The sequence below is a fragment of the Mesoplodon densirostris genome, chromosome 14 (assembly GCF_025265405.1).
Source record: "Mesoplodon densirostris isolate mMesDen1 chromosome 14, mMesDen1 primary haplotype, whole genome shotgun sequence".
NCBI classification, from domain to species: domain Eukaryota; kingdom Metazoa; phylum Chordata; class Mammalia; order Artiodactyla; family Ziphiidae; genus Mesoplodon; species Mesoplodon densirostris.
Window position 1 is genome coordinate 19,157,955 of NC_082674.1, and position 17,413 is coordinate 19,175,367.

General features: G+C 36.7%; 1 protein-coding gene across 8 annotated transcripts in view; it reads right to left on the bottom strand.

Annotated features, from left to right (window-relative positions):
* ITSN2 (intersectin 2) overlaps positions 1-17,413 on the bottom strand; it is a 165,188-nt gene that overhangs the window by 88,644 nt on the left and 59,131 nt on the right. For all 8 annotated transcript variants that reach the window (XM_060116785.1, XM_060116782.1, XM_060116780.1 and 5 more), the window contains 8 exons: positions 16,379-16,442; positions 15,702-15,839; positions 15,174-15,259; positions 14,218-14,480; positions 12,986-13,135; positions 10,630-10,770; positions 10,109-10,196; positions 4,228-4,367 (listed from right to left, as the gene is read on the bottom strand). In XM_060116785.1, the coding sequence (XP_059972768.1) occupies positions 4,228-4,367; positions 10,109-10,196; positions 10,630-10,770; positions 12,986-13,135; positions 14,218-14,480; positions 15,174-15,259; positions 15,702-15,839; positions 16,379-16,442 (1,070 nt within the window). The remainder of the gene's footprint in view (positions 1-4,227; positions 4,368-10,108; positions 10,197-10,629; positions 10,771-12,985; positions 13,136-14,217; positions 14,481-15,173; positions 15,260-15,701; positions 15,840-16,378; positions 16,443-17,413) is intronic.

Consider the following 17,413-nt stretch of genomic DNA (forward strand, 5'->3'; position numbering starts at 1 on the left):
TGCACTCCCCACCCCCACTAAGATGTGTATTTCATGCCTACTTTTCACTCCTGAAATTTCCCAATCTTCCATTCATTCTTTTCACTACCAGCCAATAATCTTGCCTCATTAAGCCAGACTGGAATTCCCTCATTTTTCCATCTCAAAAACAATAAAACTTCCTGCATCTGCATCCATCTCCTTCTAGTCTAGTTTGAGTTATTCCATGTCCTCAACCACCCATGAAGACTCCTTGTAATGATCCAACTTGCTTCTGATTTTAGGTTTTGAAGCTATCAACTTCCTACTCTCCACCAACAAATTTAACCGACTTCACACCTATCTTATCCCCATATGTTACACTGGAAGTATTCTTTTTCTCTTGTCCTTCAATCTATGCTCCAGATTATATCTTAATCTGCTTCCTTGGGACTTTGCTCCATCAGTTATCACTACTTTATACGGTCAATCTCAATCTCTCACTTTCCTCCTCCTTCCCTTCCTCTCTCTTCTACTTAAGTCTTGTCTTTCTTTTCTTTCTGCCTTTTTTTGATTTAAAAAATAGCCTTTACTTAAAAGAATAAATTACATGGAATCAGAAGTTTTCCTAAAACCTGGGATACATGGTTTTCTGTTTTTTGACTAATTTCTTTCTACTTTTTTCTCATAAACTCTATATACCAATACTAACTCTAAATGCTGTATATTTTCTGACTGAGAACATTCAAAACCATTAATTCATTCGACAAGTGTGTATTGCCATACATGATGTTCCATGCACTGTTCTAGGTGCTGGGAATTCAGCAACGAAATATTTGGCTTAAGCCTGGCAATCATCTTTAAGACACTGAGATGGATAAGGTTAGTTACCTAAAAAGCTTAATTTTCTCCATTTCCATTCTCCTGTCCTAACAGAAACTATCCATTCCTCATGTATCCATATGCTGCACAAAAAGGTGATACCACTTTCAAGGGTGGTCCTAATTATTATTTTATTTTTCAACTTTATTAAAGTATAATTGGTAAATAAAAACTGTACATATTTAAGGTATACAATTTGCTGCTTCAATACACATATACACTGTGAAATGATCACCATAATCAAGCTAATTAACATATTCATTTCCTCATAGTTACCATTCCCTCCTTCCCCCCACTCCTTCTCTTCTTCTCTCCCCCCTTTCTTTCCCCTTTCTTTCCTTTCTTTCCTCCCTCCCTCCCTTCCTCTCTTTCCCTCTCCCTTCCTTCCTCCCTCCCTCCCTCCCTTCCTTCCTTCCTTCCTCTCTCCCTTTCTGTGGGAGAATGTTTAAGATATATACTCTTGGGCTTCCCTGGTGGTGCAGTGGTTGAGAGTCCGCCTGCCGATGCAGGGGACATGGGTTTGTGCCCCAGTCCGGGAAGATCCCACATGCCGCGAAGCGGCTGGGCCCATGAGCCATGGCCGCTGAGCCTGCGCGTCCGGAGCCTGTGCTCCACAACGGGAGAGGCCACAACAGTGAGAGGCCCATGTACCGCAAAAAAAAAAAAAAAAAAAAAAAAAAAGATATATACTCTTAACAATACTGCATTGTATAGTTGAAATTTTCTAATTATAGTCACCATGCTGTGCAGTGGGTTTCACAACTTATCCATCTTGCATAACTGAAACTTTGTATCCTTTGTCATCTTTCCTAAACAAACAAACAAAGTTTTCCTCATGCTCTCTTTTCACTCTCCTAAAGAGTTGTTTACACGCACTCCAGCCCTCCTCAGCTTCCATTCATTCCTGATCTGCTGTAATCCAGCCTCTGCTGGTCACTCAACTGAGATGGCACTTTGAGAAAGGTCTTTAAAGGTCTCCTTGTTGACAATTCAATGGATACTTCTCAGTACTAAGTTAACTGAGTGCTCTGTATCATTTCCAATGACTACAGAAAGCCTCTTTCCTTGCTTTCTGTAACAACACTCGGTCTCCTGACCACTCTGACAGTATAGGTCTCATTCCCTTTTACGTTCCTAAATTGCCTCTGATGAAACCTCAACAAGCAGTGAAAGGTTGGAAAGCAGGAGGCAGAAGGAAGAAAGGGAAACAAGAGACAAGAATAACCTGCTAGCCTGTGGAGAATCAAATGCTAACTCAAAGAATCAGACTTCTGTGTGTGAGTACAGTCCACAAATATCATCAAACTGCACTGTATACTTGAAGAAACACTTAGGTTTACATTTCTGTGTGATCTGCAGCAAAAGTTCTAAAACCAGATAATCTGGCCATTCATGCTATAACCAAAAAGGAAAGGATGATACCATCTTTCCAACTGCCCTACCTTTGCTTAGGTAACAAATGAGCTCTACTTATGTTCTCGTCTTCACTGGGTATATATATGTAATTGCCCTATTGCCATCCATTTTAGTACTGAGTAGAATACAGTCAAAATTCTACTAGGGTCAGCAAGTAGTAAATATAAAGCAACTTTCTTTAAACTAAATTAAAATAGGAATTCATTGAATGTTTTAAAATATTCTTTGTGCTATCATGACAAAGTGAACTACTTATTTATAAATATGATTTAAACAGTTTTATCTGTGGTGCAAGCGTATCTAAATATGAGGCCTGATAACTAGACAAAACTAAAGCTGCACCTGCATTGTTGGTTAAGATTTTTCTTAAAGAAAAATCTTATAGCAGTATTAGGAAGCAGCCTGATATATACATGACATAACCTTGCACTAGATTTCAGAAGGTATACGTTTTACTTTAAACAATAATTTCAGTGATATGGGTAAATAATTTAATCTCACACTCCCTTAGTTTCCCTTTTAATTGAATGAGTAATCATCCCATCAGTTAGCCCAACTCACAGGGATGTTGTACGGGAACCAGGAAATATTTCTCAGTGTCTTGGGCTCCTCATGAGAAAGGTTACTCTGGGCAACGCTACTGATTCCTGGCATTAGACTCAAACAGGCAGTGAGACAGCAGAAGGATACTCAAGCAAGCAGAAAGAAAAGTGTCTAAACTGTATATGTTATTTCAAACAAGGATATTTAGATAAATGCAAAGAATAGTCTAGTTTTTTAAAAAAGAAAATAGTAAAGTAACTCAAAGAAAAGGAGCTAGATATTAGAAAATAACCTTAAGTAAGAGGAAGAGGTTGTTGAGACAGCTTAGCAGAGACAAAAGGCACTGAAGAACAGAGTCATCCATATTCCCACACTGTAAGATAAGGCAGATAAAAAGCCAATTAAACTATGTACAGATTTAGAAAAAAATAATGTAGGGAAGATAACTTGGCTGGTTTGTCTGTCCATCAAGGACAAATTATTTGGTTTTCTTTAAATTTTTTTCCTACAGAATATATGCTCGTGTAGAATGTATTATTGACATTATTCACCTCAAACTTCCCTTTCTTAACTGAAGCCACCATGGTTTCTTTTACCATTCTGTTTACTCTATGGTTGGTGTAACATTATTCTAAATAAGTTAGCAAAATGAAAGTCACATGAAGAGACAGAGAGCTGCCTGAAAAGCTTCGTAATACGTTATGCTCTAAAAACTTCATGCTTCATTAGCAAGGGAGTAACTGAAACTAGTCCCAAATTCTAATCATGTGCCATTACTCTGGTTGCTAGCTTTTAATATTTTCTTTCACGGGCATGGCTTCAGTATACAACTAACACTGCACAGAATGATAAGCATATGGTATACGTTTTGGACATCTGTTCTGCCACTGCAGCAAATAATGAATCATGAATCTACTTTTCATGCAAAATTTTTAGTGCCAAATTATGCTTTGGATTTCATTGGTTATGGCATTATTTCACAAAGGTTAATTAAATTGTAAAAAAAAAAAAAGAATTTAGTGTGTTAAAAGAGCCTCTACAACCTGGACTATTTAAAATGTTCCATATTTCCCATTTTCAAATTTGCCTAAGATCATTCTGGCTGAGATCTAATACTGACAAATCTAATCTAATCTAATCCTAATACTGACAAAGGTAATTATTTTTTAAATGTATAGGTGCCAATAAAAACAGTCATCAAAAACTGGAAACTATGGTAAATTATATGTTTATTTACACGACTTAATGTTTATAATACACAGAGAACATTAAAAACAATCCTGCAATTCTGGTATAGCTCAAATTATAAAAAACATTATGAAATGTACTACATATAACAATAATAGCTTCAGTTATTCGTTCAATTAAATCAAAATAAGGAAGGTAAAAGGCAGCTAACTAAAAATGAATATAATAGAAGATAAATACCTTTAGTTGATTGTTAAACGAATCCATTTCTGATAGCTTAGATGCAGTTTCTTTTTCAAGAGCATCTAATTGTTCTTTAAGTCTTTGGCATAATTCTTCCTTTTCTAATGATTTTTTATGAAGTAAACCGACTCCTAAATCTGAAATACAAACATCATACAGTTTACATTTGGTAGAAGTTCCTGTCATTACCAGTAATTAACATTTATTGTCTGGTCAAATTGGTATAACTAGAGAGCCAAAGGCTATACACACATAAGGTGGATCAACTCAAGGGAAAAAACAATCAGCAGTCATTTCCCTTTTTCGGATCATATCTTGGAAGATCCTCATATGGAAATGTTATAAGCATTGGTTCTGTACTCAAAAGAACTAGAACTTGAAGTGACGCTCCATTCTGGGTAAGGTGCTTCACCAATCTGACCTGCAGGCTCTCCTATTCAATGGGCATTATATCACCCACCTCATATATGGGGTGATGATATAAAGCCATTAGTACAGAGTCTGGCCCATAGTAAATACTCAATTAATAGCACCTATTGTTAAAGTAGCTTTCTATTTATTCTCAGTGCTCCCAAGAATAGGGGAATATTCACTACAAGGACTCAATAAATATTACTAACTGGATCATTCAGTGGTGTTATTTTAGGAGGTAGGAACAGAGAGCTTCATTTTATATGACCTTTTCTTACACATTTAGGTAAGGATGAAAAAACTGGATGGAAATATATGATGCAGATTGCATTTCAGTAAATTAAGACAGCAATCTTACCATCTGTTTAAATACAGCTGACCCTTGAACAACGATTGGAGGGTGGCCCTCTGCTCTGTTGGAAATCCAAGTATAACTTGCAGTTGGCCCTCAGCATACGTGGGTGCAGTTCCTCCATATCCAGAGTTCTAAGTCCTTGGATTCAACAACCATGGATCTGTGTAGTACTGTAGTATTTACTTATTGAAAAAAATCTGCATAGAAGTGGACCTGTGCAGTTCAAACCCACGTTGTTCAACGGTCAACTGTACATATTTTAAAACTTATTGTATTTTTTAAAGTACAGAAATCTAGTACACAATTCAAATAAAATGAAGCATATAGAGTAAAAAGTAAAAAAGTCTCTCTTCATCTCAACTCCTACCCACCTCTTAGGTACCTGATATGTGCATATTCAGCATTTCCATGGGGCTTTAATGGGATCGCGCTGTCTACACTGCTTGGCAACTTCTTTTAAATTTAATAACACATCTCACCATTAAAGACATCTAGATCTAGTTCATTCTTTAAAATTGCTCCCTGGTAGTCCACATTATGGCTATTCCGTAATTTATGTAACTGTTCCCTTTTTGATTGCCATTTAGGTTGTTTCTGATCTTCTACTATTAAATAAAAATGCTGCCATAAACATACTTGTATGTACATTTTAATGCACACATGGAAGTTTTTAAAAGGCTAGGAGGTGAAAGAATTGCTATGTAAAAGGATGTGCACACTTTAAATTTGGACAGAAACTGCCAAACTGCCCTTCCAAAAAGCTGTACCAGCAACAATGACACCAAATTACCTGTTTCTGCATATCCCTATCACCAGATACTATCACTCATTTTTCTTTCTTTTTTTTTTTAACATCTTTATTGGAGTATAATTGCTTTACAAAGGTGTGTTAGTTTCTGATTTACAACAAAGTGAATCAGTTATACATATACATATGTTCCCATATCTCTTCTCTCTTGCATCTCCCTCCCTCCCACCCTCCCTATCCCACCCCCTAGGTGGTCACAAAGCACCGAGCTGATCTCCCTGTGCTATGTGGCTGCTTCCCACTGGCTATTTTACATTTGGTAGTGTATATATGTCCATGCCACTCTCTCACTTTGTCCCAGCTTACCCTTCCCCCTCCCCGTGTCCTCAAGTCCATTCTCTACATCTGCATCTGCGTCTTTATTCCTGTCCTGCCCCTAGGTTCTTCAGAACCATTTTTTTTTTAGATTCCATATATATATGTGTTAGCATATGGTATTTGTTTTTCTCTTTCTGACTTGCTTCACTCTGTATGACAGACTCTGGGTCCACCCACCTCACTACAAATAACTCAATTTCATTTCTTTTTATGGCTGGGTAATATTCCATTGTATATATGTGCCACATCTTCTTTATCCATTCATCTGTCGATGGACACTTAGGTTGCTTCCATGTCCTGGCTATTGTAAATAGAGCTGCAACGAACATTGTGGTACATGACTCTTTTTGAATTATGGTTTTCTCAGGGTATATGCCCAGTAGTGGGATTGCTGGGTCGTATGGTAATTTTATTTTTAGTTTTTTAAGGAACCTCCATACTGTTCTCCATAGTGGCTGCATCAATTTACATTCCCACCAACAGTGCAAGAGGGTTCCCTTTTCTCCACATCCTCTCCAGCATTTATTGTTTGTAGATTTTTTGATGATGGCCATTCTGACTGGTGTGAGCTGATACCTCATTGTAGTTTTGATTTGCATTTCTCTAATATTAGTGATGTTGAGCATCCCTTCATGTGTTTGTTGGCAATCTGTATATCTTCTTTGGAGAAATGTCTATTTAGGTCTTCTGCCCATTTTTGGATTGGGTTGTTTGTTTTTTTGATATTGAGCTGCATGAGCTGCTTGTAAATTTTTGAGATTGTATCACTCATTTTTCATTTTTGCTAACTGGCAAAAAAATTCTTATTGTCATTTAAATTTGTATTTTCTTGACAACTACTGAAATCAGATAAACATCTATTTATATGGCCATCTACTTACATTTATCAGCCATCATCTTGAATTGTCTCGTCTCAACCTTTGCTGGCTTTTCCCTCCTATTGGCTTGTCTTAGTTTCTGATTTGTAGAAGCTCTAAATACTTGTTGTATCATATATATTTCAATTTTTTTTTACTATTTATGACATCTTGATGATGAAAATTTTTTCATTTTTATTTCATCGTAAACTAAATATTTTCCTTCATAGCTCTATGTATTGTTTGAAGAGACTTTTCTGACACCAAGATTATAAAAATGTTTTCCTCTGTAACATTTTTTTCTAGAGTTATATTTTATGTTTAGCCTCCCACTTTACCTAGAATTTATATCTGCATAAAGTGAGGTAAAGAGCTTCTTCACCCCCCTTTCAACTATCCCTCAAATCAATTAATGAAGAGATAGTAACTATCAAAAGCCCATCCCTTCCCCACTGATGTTAAATGCCAACTTTATCTAATCCTAAATTGCCATATATATATATATATATATATATATATATATATATATATATATATAAATGGGCTTGTTTCTAGACTCTCTATTTAGTTCCAGTGTTGTTTCTATTTTGGATCAATAATACATTATTTTAGGTACTATACCCTTCAAAACTCATGTTTCGGTAAACGATAGGGCTAGACTCCTCCCCCCACCAATGTTTTTTCTTTTTAAGTCTTGGCTCATGATGTGTATTTTCTCTTCTAGGTTAATTTGTGAATTATCTGTCAAGTTTCATCTAAGGAAACCTGAATAAAACTGAATATGTGGATGAATTAGTAGAGAACTAAATAATAACATCTTTAAAATATTGAGCAAGTTCATTCAGGAATATAATACGTATCTACTTATCCAGGAATCTTTTATGTCAATCAGTAAAGTTTTATGGCTGTGCATTTCTTCTTTGTTCATTTAACAATGAGAATGCTGATATGAATGAGATCTTTTTCCCCCTTATTTTCTAAATAAATACTTTTGATATACAGTAAAGTTGCTGATTTTTATATGCTGATTTTGTATCCAGGCACCTTGTTAAATTGTCTTATAATTCTAACAGTTTTCCAGTATTTCAATAAATATTTAATCATTAAATTACACATCTGCTATATGCAAGGCCTTGCACTTTGTTCAATGGTAGGTAAAAGTGAAGGATAAGGCATGAGTCCTATTCTAGTCAAGGTGGGAGACAAGCAATGGGAAAAATAACAGTAAAAGAATATTCATTCTTAGTATTGAAAATGAGCATGAGTAAAAATGGATGCTTTCATACTGAATGTGATCATATCACATCTACGAGCACTGTGTTAGGTAACTGAAAGAGGCAACATGGTAGTGTGGTGGGCTTTAGGAGTCAGACACACAAGAATTTGAGACCTACTTATTACATGATCTTGGGTAATTACTTATTCTCTGTGAACCTCAGTTTTCCCAAGCTGCACAATGGAAATAACGACGACTACTTTACAGGGCTGTTGTAAAGATGAAAGGAAATAATGCATGAAAACTGCCTAGCATGGTGCTTGGCACATGCCTGATAATCTTAAATGGTTACTATTATGGACAGAGGAATCTAAGGGATACTGGGTACTTTGCAAACTCCAAATAAAAGCTTCCTATTCTAAACTGGACTACAGCAAAGATTAATAAATTTATAAAAGCTAAATTGGATCACATTCCACAGAGAAAGAGTAGCTCTACCAGGCCCCTAATAAGACATATTCTACATTCTCTTCACAATCCAAATACCAACAATGAAGATGACAATATATTTTCTACCCTGCACAGATCAGGAGTGCTGCCTTATCCTGCTTCTGGAATGCCTGTGAGGGGTAAGGTAGGAGCTGATACACTTCGAACAGCCAAGAAAAGCATCCTGTGCAAGGAAGATTGTCTGAGACGAGACATCAGTGGAAGGTGGGAGACATAATAAGAGTAGTTCACAAGATCAAATTTTCTATTCCTGGTATTCCTTCGATGTAAAGGGACCTTTACTAGAACAACAGTCCCAGCTTCTTTCTAACTCTTAAATACTTGGTGAGATCAAGATAAGGACCCGGGTGTACACAGCCCTATACCTTTCCTATCCCTTGCTTTCTTGAGGTTGAAGTGCCTACAGGAATCTGCATTCTTTTTTGTTCATGCACCCAGTGTCTTACAGGGGCAGCTGTACTGCTCAGATAAGCCATGCTGTCTAACATCAGCTTTATTAATAATGAGGTGATACTCTGGTCTCTCATGTCTCGCTCCTTTGCCTTATTTCTTAATTTGTTCAGAATTTGGGCAAAGAAGAGGGATGAACCTATTTATTGGCCCGCCTAAAAAACCAAAAGTGTAATAAAGAGCCCTAGAATGAAAAAACTGACAGATACTCAGTGGGAGACATTTAGGATACTTTAGCTAGTTTTAACACATTTGCAGAGTTACTTTTCTTTAAATAAATCTTTCTTCCGCTACATTGTTATTGGCATGCTATCCAATGTAGAGATTTTTTTTTTCTTCAGTTTCCTGGTTGAGACTTGAATCAAGAGAAATGTTATATTCTCATAAATTACACTGGAATATTTTGTTCCACAGGTGTCAGAGGGGCAAGGTGGTAAAGTTCTTTACATGAATCACAAAGTTAGATGATATAAAAGGTCTGGGAAGAGTGTACCAGTCTGCTTAGGCCTATCACTGCTGTACACTATCACCCTAGAATCCAACAGGTTTGGCTCCATAGAAAAGTCCCCTCACGAACAGTTCTTTACAATTAGTGCAGGATTTTGCCAAAATGCACACACAGTCTTGTGTTCAAGCCAAACTGAGGCTTAACTGTAATGTAACATTTAAGTTTAACTGTAATGTAACATTTTATTTGATTGATATTTGAAATATATAAATAAAAATGGTATCAAGACAGGAAGTCAGACCACAATTGTTATTTTATTTCTATTTACATTTTATTGCTAAAAATGCTCCAACATGAGGTAATATTTTTCACATTATTTAAAAAACTTTAACTATAGACAAAAAATGTTATTTATAACAGAATAATGCTATTTTAAAACGCAACAGAATATAACTGATACATTCAGAAAAGAATACAAGAGGCAAAACAAACCTTAGAGACTTACCAGGTGTGTTACTGAGCTGCATATTTTTAATTCTTTCATTTAATAATTGCTTCTCTGGCACCAAATAGATAAGCTTATTTTGATATTCCTTATAAAAAGAAAAAGAAACTCTGTAATGTTGTCTAAGAATTTTCTAAAAATGTAAAAACATGATTTAATCACTCTTGAAACTTAGTATAGGAATAATACATAGAATGATATGTAAATTGCTTACAACTTATGGATAAACTAAAATGGAATTAAATGATGTATTTATTTATTAAAGACTTAAAACTCAAAGTGGTAAATGCCCAGATATTGTATAAATATTAAGCAGAATTTAACCAGGTGTTAAGCACAGTTTTAGGGAGTCCATGAGATTCCTGATATTATACAAGATTGTGTGTATCCACATACCTTTAGGAAGAACGTCTATCAGAGGCTCAAAGGGGTTCATGACCCCAAAAGTGAAAACCACTCTATTAGGAAGAATTACTAATAACTGCTCACGTTTAAGGACAATTCAGCAGCAAAGGACTTACCTGAAGTTCCTGTTGAAGCTGCCTGATTTCCATAATTTCCAGGTCACACTGCTTATCCAGAACTTCCAGCTCAGTCTTTTGAGTTTGCTTCCTGAGTCGGACGTCTTGAAGTCTGCTTGAGATCTGCTGATGTTTGCCATTCTATAGGAAGAGAAACATATGGTAACATAAAATGCTAATAGGAAATGTTCTTATCAAGAGAACAATATTTTTATTTATATTTTAAATGTCATTTATCATTTATACTCAGTCTAAGATAAATGTCTAAAACCAAGTTAACTCAAGAGAGTTATTAGCAGGAAACGTACTGCTGTGAGTGTTAAGAGCCTATTATGTGAAGATGAGAAAGCACAAACGTAACACACTGAATTTTTTTTCTGAACTCAGCATTTAGGCACTAATTCATAATATTAAAATATAAACAATCTCTTAGAATAATAAGGAGGAATAAGTGTGTGCATATGACAATTAGCATTACATTCTCTGAACTTTTTCTATCCTCAATGCTGCCATCTAATTCTTCTAATTAAACAGTGTACAGGAGGGTCTTTTGGGGCCACACTACTCTTCTCCTATACCAATATTCCTTTCACCTTGTTCTGAGAATAAAAAAAAAACAGAACAAAAAACAGCAGAGATTCTCAATGGAAGCTAATAAGAAGGGTGAGGTGTTATGAGCTGAACTGTGTCCCCCACAATTTATATGTTGAAGTCCTAACCCTCAGTAACCTCAGAATATGACTGCGTTTGGAGATAGGACATTTAAAGAGGTAATTAAGATTAAATGAAGTCTTATGGGTGGGCCTACTCCAATCTGACTGGTGTCCTTATAAGGAGAGAACATTTAGACACGATAGAGACAGCAGAGATGCACAGGCAGAGAAAAGACCACATGAGGACATGGCGAAAGGCTGCCATCTGCAAGTCAAGGAGAGAAGCCTCAGAAGAAATCGAACATGCTGACACCTTGATCTTGGACTTCCAGCCTCCAGAACTGTGATAAAAATTGCCACCTGGTCTGTGGTATTTTGTTATGGCAGCCTTAGCAAATAAAGTGGGGTGAGGAAAAATGAGGCTCCTGGTTAAAAATCGCCAACAATGAAAGTTTTTACTGAAAAGTATGTTTCATATTTGAGAAATACACGCTGAAGGGAATATGCTGTGTCCACCCTGGATATCATGTTATTATCTTCAGCAAATATAAGTATAGGCCCTGGACCTTTCCAGACTCTGCACATTAATCTGTGCTACTGCTTGGTGTGTTACCCCAGTTCTTGAGGGAAAAACAATCAAAAGGTTTCCTCCCATTGTATTTTTAAGGAAAAACACACAGTCAAGATAACGGTTCAGACAGATACCCAAGTAGCTACACAAAGAAGTTAAAGTTTTTAGGACTGTCCTGTAGTACTATGGCATGATTAACAACTGTGGTATGCTTTCCTATTCATTTGAAGGCATAAAATAGTACCTTTCTGATGAAAGATATTGTGATTTTTTAAAAAATGTAATTCAATTCATCAACCAAATAAAACATTAGACTACAATTAAACAAGATGTAAATATGGCTCTACTACATAGCTACACATGCATTTTCTGCAAAATCTTACTGTATTATCAGGTCAGGCTTATGGGATTACAGGGTCGTAGTAGAATAGTATGCCTTACTCAGACCCTTTCTATATTCTCACTTTGCATTTCAAGCAAAGTCTTTTAACAGGTACTCTGACATCTGATATATAAAAACTGATAAGCATAATGGCCAATATTAGTTAACAACCATAGTCTTTTAGAACTGAAAGGAATCCTAAGAGATTATTTAGGTCAGCAGTTTCCAATCATTTTTTCTTTTTAGCAGTAGAATCCTTTTTTCCAAGCAAATTTTAGATAAAACTCCAATAAAAGTACAGCAGATAAATGTGGTGATTCTCTGTTGTGAAACGTGGGACGAAGAAGTGGGGAGAGGAGACGCTGTCCTAGCGCCTAGGCTCTCCTCTCCCACCTCCGCAGACCACCTTCCAGAGACCAGTTTGAAAACTGAAAATCACAGAACCAGCACAAACTTTTATTTTATAGACACGCAAAGTGAGGCACAGAGAAGGGAGATGTCTTGCCCAAGAGTACCTTGTTTATCCACATCTGAACTAAGACCACAACAGAATTCTCAGCATTTCGAGTCACTATCCTTTTTTAGTAAACTATACTGTCTAAACTGTTAAAAAGCACATATGAAAATATGACTATTTAATTACATTAAAACATAACATATTCATGAGGTAGATTTAAAAAACAATAATATTTTTCAACAGGTAACTCTAAGTATCATTCAGATAAATTTCACTTAAACCTATAGCCATACCAGTGCTTCCAACTCGAGATGAAGGCTTTTCTTTTTAGAGTTTAATCTGACAATTTCTTCCTGTTCTCTATTCCTTCGATTGAGAAGCTCCTGTCTACGAATTCTCTCCCATTCTAAACGACGTTGTCTTTCAAGTTCCTGTTTTGCTGCCTGAAAATAATGAATTAAAGTTAATTTTTAAATTAACAATTTTGCCTCATTCAAAAACTGATGGAATGACAAAGTACAGATGAGGCAGCATTTAGCACTTAGTGGGCTTGAGTTTCTAAGGGTAACTGGGCAAACCTAGTTTTATCAATGGGCCTAAACTAAAGACTTCCACAAAAGCAAATTCATCCACCAGACTTTCTGATTGCTTCATAGGGCCATCCTCTTGCTGTAGTTACTTTTCCCTTAATAAACAAAAAGATGACTTCAGGGCTTCCCTGGTGGCGCAGTGGTTGAGAGTCCACCTGCCGATGCGGGGACACGGGTTCGTGCCCCGGTCCGGGAAGATCCCACATGCCGCGGAGCGGCTGGGCCCGTGAGCCATGGCCGCTGGGCCTGCATGTCCGGAGCCTGTGCTCCGCGACAGGAGAGGCCACAACAGTGAGAGGCCCGCGTACCGCAAAAAAAAAAAAAAAAAAGGATGACTTCATAAATGCAAATGTTAGTAGGAATAACTGTACCTTTATTCTGTCATCAGGGAAGAAAAAAATTTTATTTACCTTATTTCAGTGCCACTGTAATTTACTGTGGTCCATGCACAGCCCTTGAAAACACAGCCAGGCCTCCCAGGGACCCCACACAGCACCAGTTTTCCCAAGGACCTGCGCAAGCCCACTCTCGTGATCCCTCTCAAGGCCTTCAACTCCCCAAGCTCTTCTTTCTGCCTCTCCAATTACTTGGCCTTTTACTCTGGATCCTAAGCTTTCTTTCGTTTAATGACCTGATCACACTGACTTCTTCCTCTGGCTCCTCACTCAACTCAGCTTTGCAACCAATCTGGCACTGACTGAGGTATCACCTGCAGACATACTTTCTCTACCAGCTGTCAGCCCTGAAACCCCTCACAAGCAAGGACCCTCTATCTCTCCACAGGAGAAGGAAGATTCAGATTCGTACAGGGTAAGAATGAACGAATGCTGCTGAGAAAAAGCACAAGAAAAATTACCATTTTTTATCAAATGAAATGTAGCCACTTACTAAATGAAATGATTTTCCTGGGAAATAAAATAACTTAAAAAAATAACCTCTCGTCTTTCTATCTCTTTTCTCCTTTCTTCCTCCCGTTGTCTCTCCAATTCCCTCTGCTTCTCCAAGCGTTTTTCTAATTCCAGTTGTTTCTTCCATTCTTGCTCTTGTAACTCTCTCTGTTTCCGTTCCCACTCTTCCTTTTCTTTCTGGGCTTTGCGCTCTGCCTCCCTCTGCTGCTGCTCCATCATGGCCTGGCGTCGCTTCTCCAGTTCCATGTTCCCCCGCTCATAGTTGGCTTTCCGCTTGTCCTCGAACGTAACTAGATAAGGTATATTGTAAGCATTCTTCAACATCAAGCCTAATGATCCTGTAATCTAGCTTCAACGTCCTCATGCCTCGTGATCACGTGACTGCTACTTCTCTGTGGATACTTCTCCGAAGGATAATTTTAACTCAAATGTAAATAGTAAAATATTTACTTTCTTACAAGAATTCATTTTTGGAAAACAAATCTCTAAGTTTGAGTCCATCCAAGAGAAAAATAATTTTACTATTCCTGCCAATGAAAATACTTTTCGTTTTTTTTCTCAGCATTTTCTTCAAGGATAACCAAAGTTGTATGGCTATATATTTGTTATATTTGGTATATGTCATTAACTTTTTAATATTTTAAAATATCTACACATGTACTTTTTCAACCAGTATTTAAACTTTTTTTAAAGCTCAAGATTTCGTTACAAAGCTTGCTATAATGATTTTTCCAAAAGTGGGAGAAACACTTTAACTAGGACACCTAATACATACACTCTTGCCAAATATACACACCTGTCTCTTCCTCTCAGTTTTGACTATCTTAATTTTACTGATGTTGAAATCCATCCCATTCATCAAATAGTTTCTCGTACAGCATATAAAATATTAAGAATTTAAAAATTCTAAATATTCATTTATATTTCATGGTAAAATTTAAGAGAACTCACAATAAACATACAACTTGGACACTCGATGTTACCTGGTAATTTTTTCTGAGGTTCCTCTTCTCGTATTTTCTGGTATGAAGGCAGAGTTCCATTAATGGAATCAATTTGCTTTCCTCCTCTAAGAAAAGTAAACAACAAATAAATTTAGCATCATGTGATCTGAGAATTTTTAGACAAGACTATATAGACTACCACTGACTAGAGCAATTTAATATTAGAATGTAATTAAAGATATTTAAAATATAGTACAGCAGTATATGGATTATCAAGCCAGAGAGATGTGGATTCAAGTCATGGTTCAGCCAGTTGCTATTCTTGGGTAAATTTATTCTCAATCTCTTTACTCATCAGTTTCCTTATCTATAATATGGTGAAAATACACACCTACTTCTAATATCTATTCTCTCTCCGTGTAACTCATTAAATACCAAAATCAAATGGCAATGTAAATGTTTGATTTTCCACGAAACTAGAGCAGAGGCCTCAGGAAATCTCAAAGTAATAATCATGTCTGCCAAACATGATCGAAACAATACCCCTTCATCTACAGAGGCACTCACCTAAAAGACGGAGGGACAAGCTCCGGAGGTAAAGTCAGTGGCAATGGCTGTCCAGCTTTGGCCATATCAGTGAGGTGCATTGCAAGGATAAACTCCTCAGCTTTTAGCTGCCCATCACCATCAATGTCAGCCAGAGTCCTAAGGAAAATATGAAAATTCACAACTTAGAGAGTCTATTTAGAGTAAAATATTTTCAGAAGAGTTCAATTTTTTATTTTTAAAACAAGATTAATGACAGTAGAACAGCTGGGTTAACATATTTTAGTGAAAAGTAAATACACACAGAAAAGTGAGCTAATTTTTACCCTTAATTTTCATATCACAAAAGAGAGGGAAGAAACGTTGAAATGGAAAGGGAAATATTCCTTCTGAAAAGGTGGCTTGTCTTGGTTCATGGTTAATTCACCCATCAAATCACATTTAGCTCCACATTAAAAATGAGATATTCTCTAATTCTCCATAGAAGGCATTATATAAAAGCAAACAAGTTTTACTTGTAAAATAATTAAATGCCAAATTCTCGAGGATAACATTTTACAAAGCAATTTTATTTGCTTACAGGTTTGCATTAATTTTCACATGGCCGCTTTTATGGAATGTTTTTGAGTCACGAACTTTTACAGGAACAGTATAACAGAGATGTATAGTTAAAAATTATAATCAACAGGCAAACTCACCAAATAGTAGCTAGCTGAGTTTGAGAAAGGTTTGACTGAAGAAGGGCATTTCTAGCTTGAAAACCTGATGGTGTGATAAAAAGCATAAAAAAATTCTTTAGCCTCTTAAAGTCACGCAAACTTAAATAGCTGCACCCTTGAAATAACACTGCTGCTATCCTGGGATAGCATCGGCTTTTACCATGCACCAGACACTGAGCATTCAGTAGTCATCAAAACAAACACATTCCCTGGACCAAGGAGTTTAAAGTGTACAGTTAGTAGAATCAAGTGCTCCCGTGTCCTTTCAGAAGATAATGGTACACACAAGTGACTGACACGAAGGACTAAGCCAGCGACACAGAGTATTAGAGGCCAAGCTCTCAAAGCACAGCTTCCTTAAGCATTTTCAGAAATTCTCTTCTCTCTCTGATCATTCCTTTGTCTCTACTCTTCCTCTTCTAAATGACCTGTAAATGCTGGCATTCTTCACAGATCTATCCTGGGCACTCTTTTCTCTCTGTGCATTCATATCCATTTCTATGACTTTAAGCAGCACCTAGAGGCTGAGGATTCCCAAATGTACATCCACAGCCCAAACCTCTCATCTAAGTTTAGACTTCTATATCCAACTGAAAAATCAATGTATGTATTTTATAAGCATATTAAACCAAATACATATAAAAGTATTCTTTCAATCCTCATCCAGGCCTCCCTTCCTAACCTTCACCCAAATCATTCTTCCTCAGTCCTCCCTTCTCTGTGAGTGGTATCACAATCCATCCAGTGGCTCAAGCCAGAAATCAAAAAGTCCCCCCTGCGCCTTCCCTCTCCTGTACACCCATGTCCAACATCAAGTCCTACAGTTCTACATCATTGCATGTCTAGGTCCCTCTCACCTGTGAAGTCGAAATCTAATGTCACCTTCTCAGAAAGGCCTTCTCTGTCCACCCTACCATTCAATACATTTCCTGCTTTTCTCCTTTATATCTCATACCATAATTTGTAATGTAACGTTTGCTTGTTTACCTGTTTGTCTATTTCCCCTATTATGCT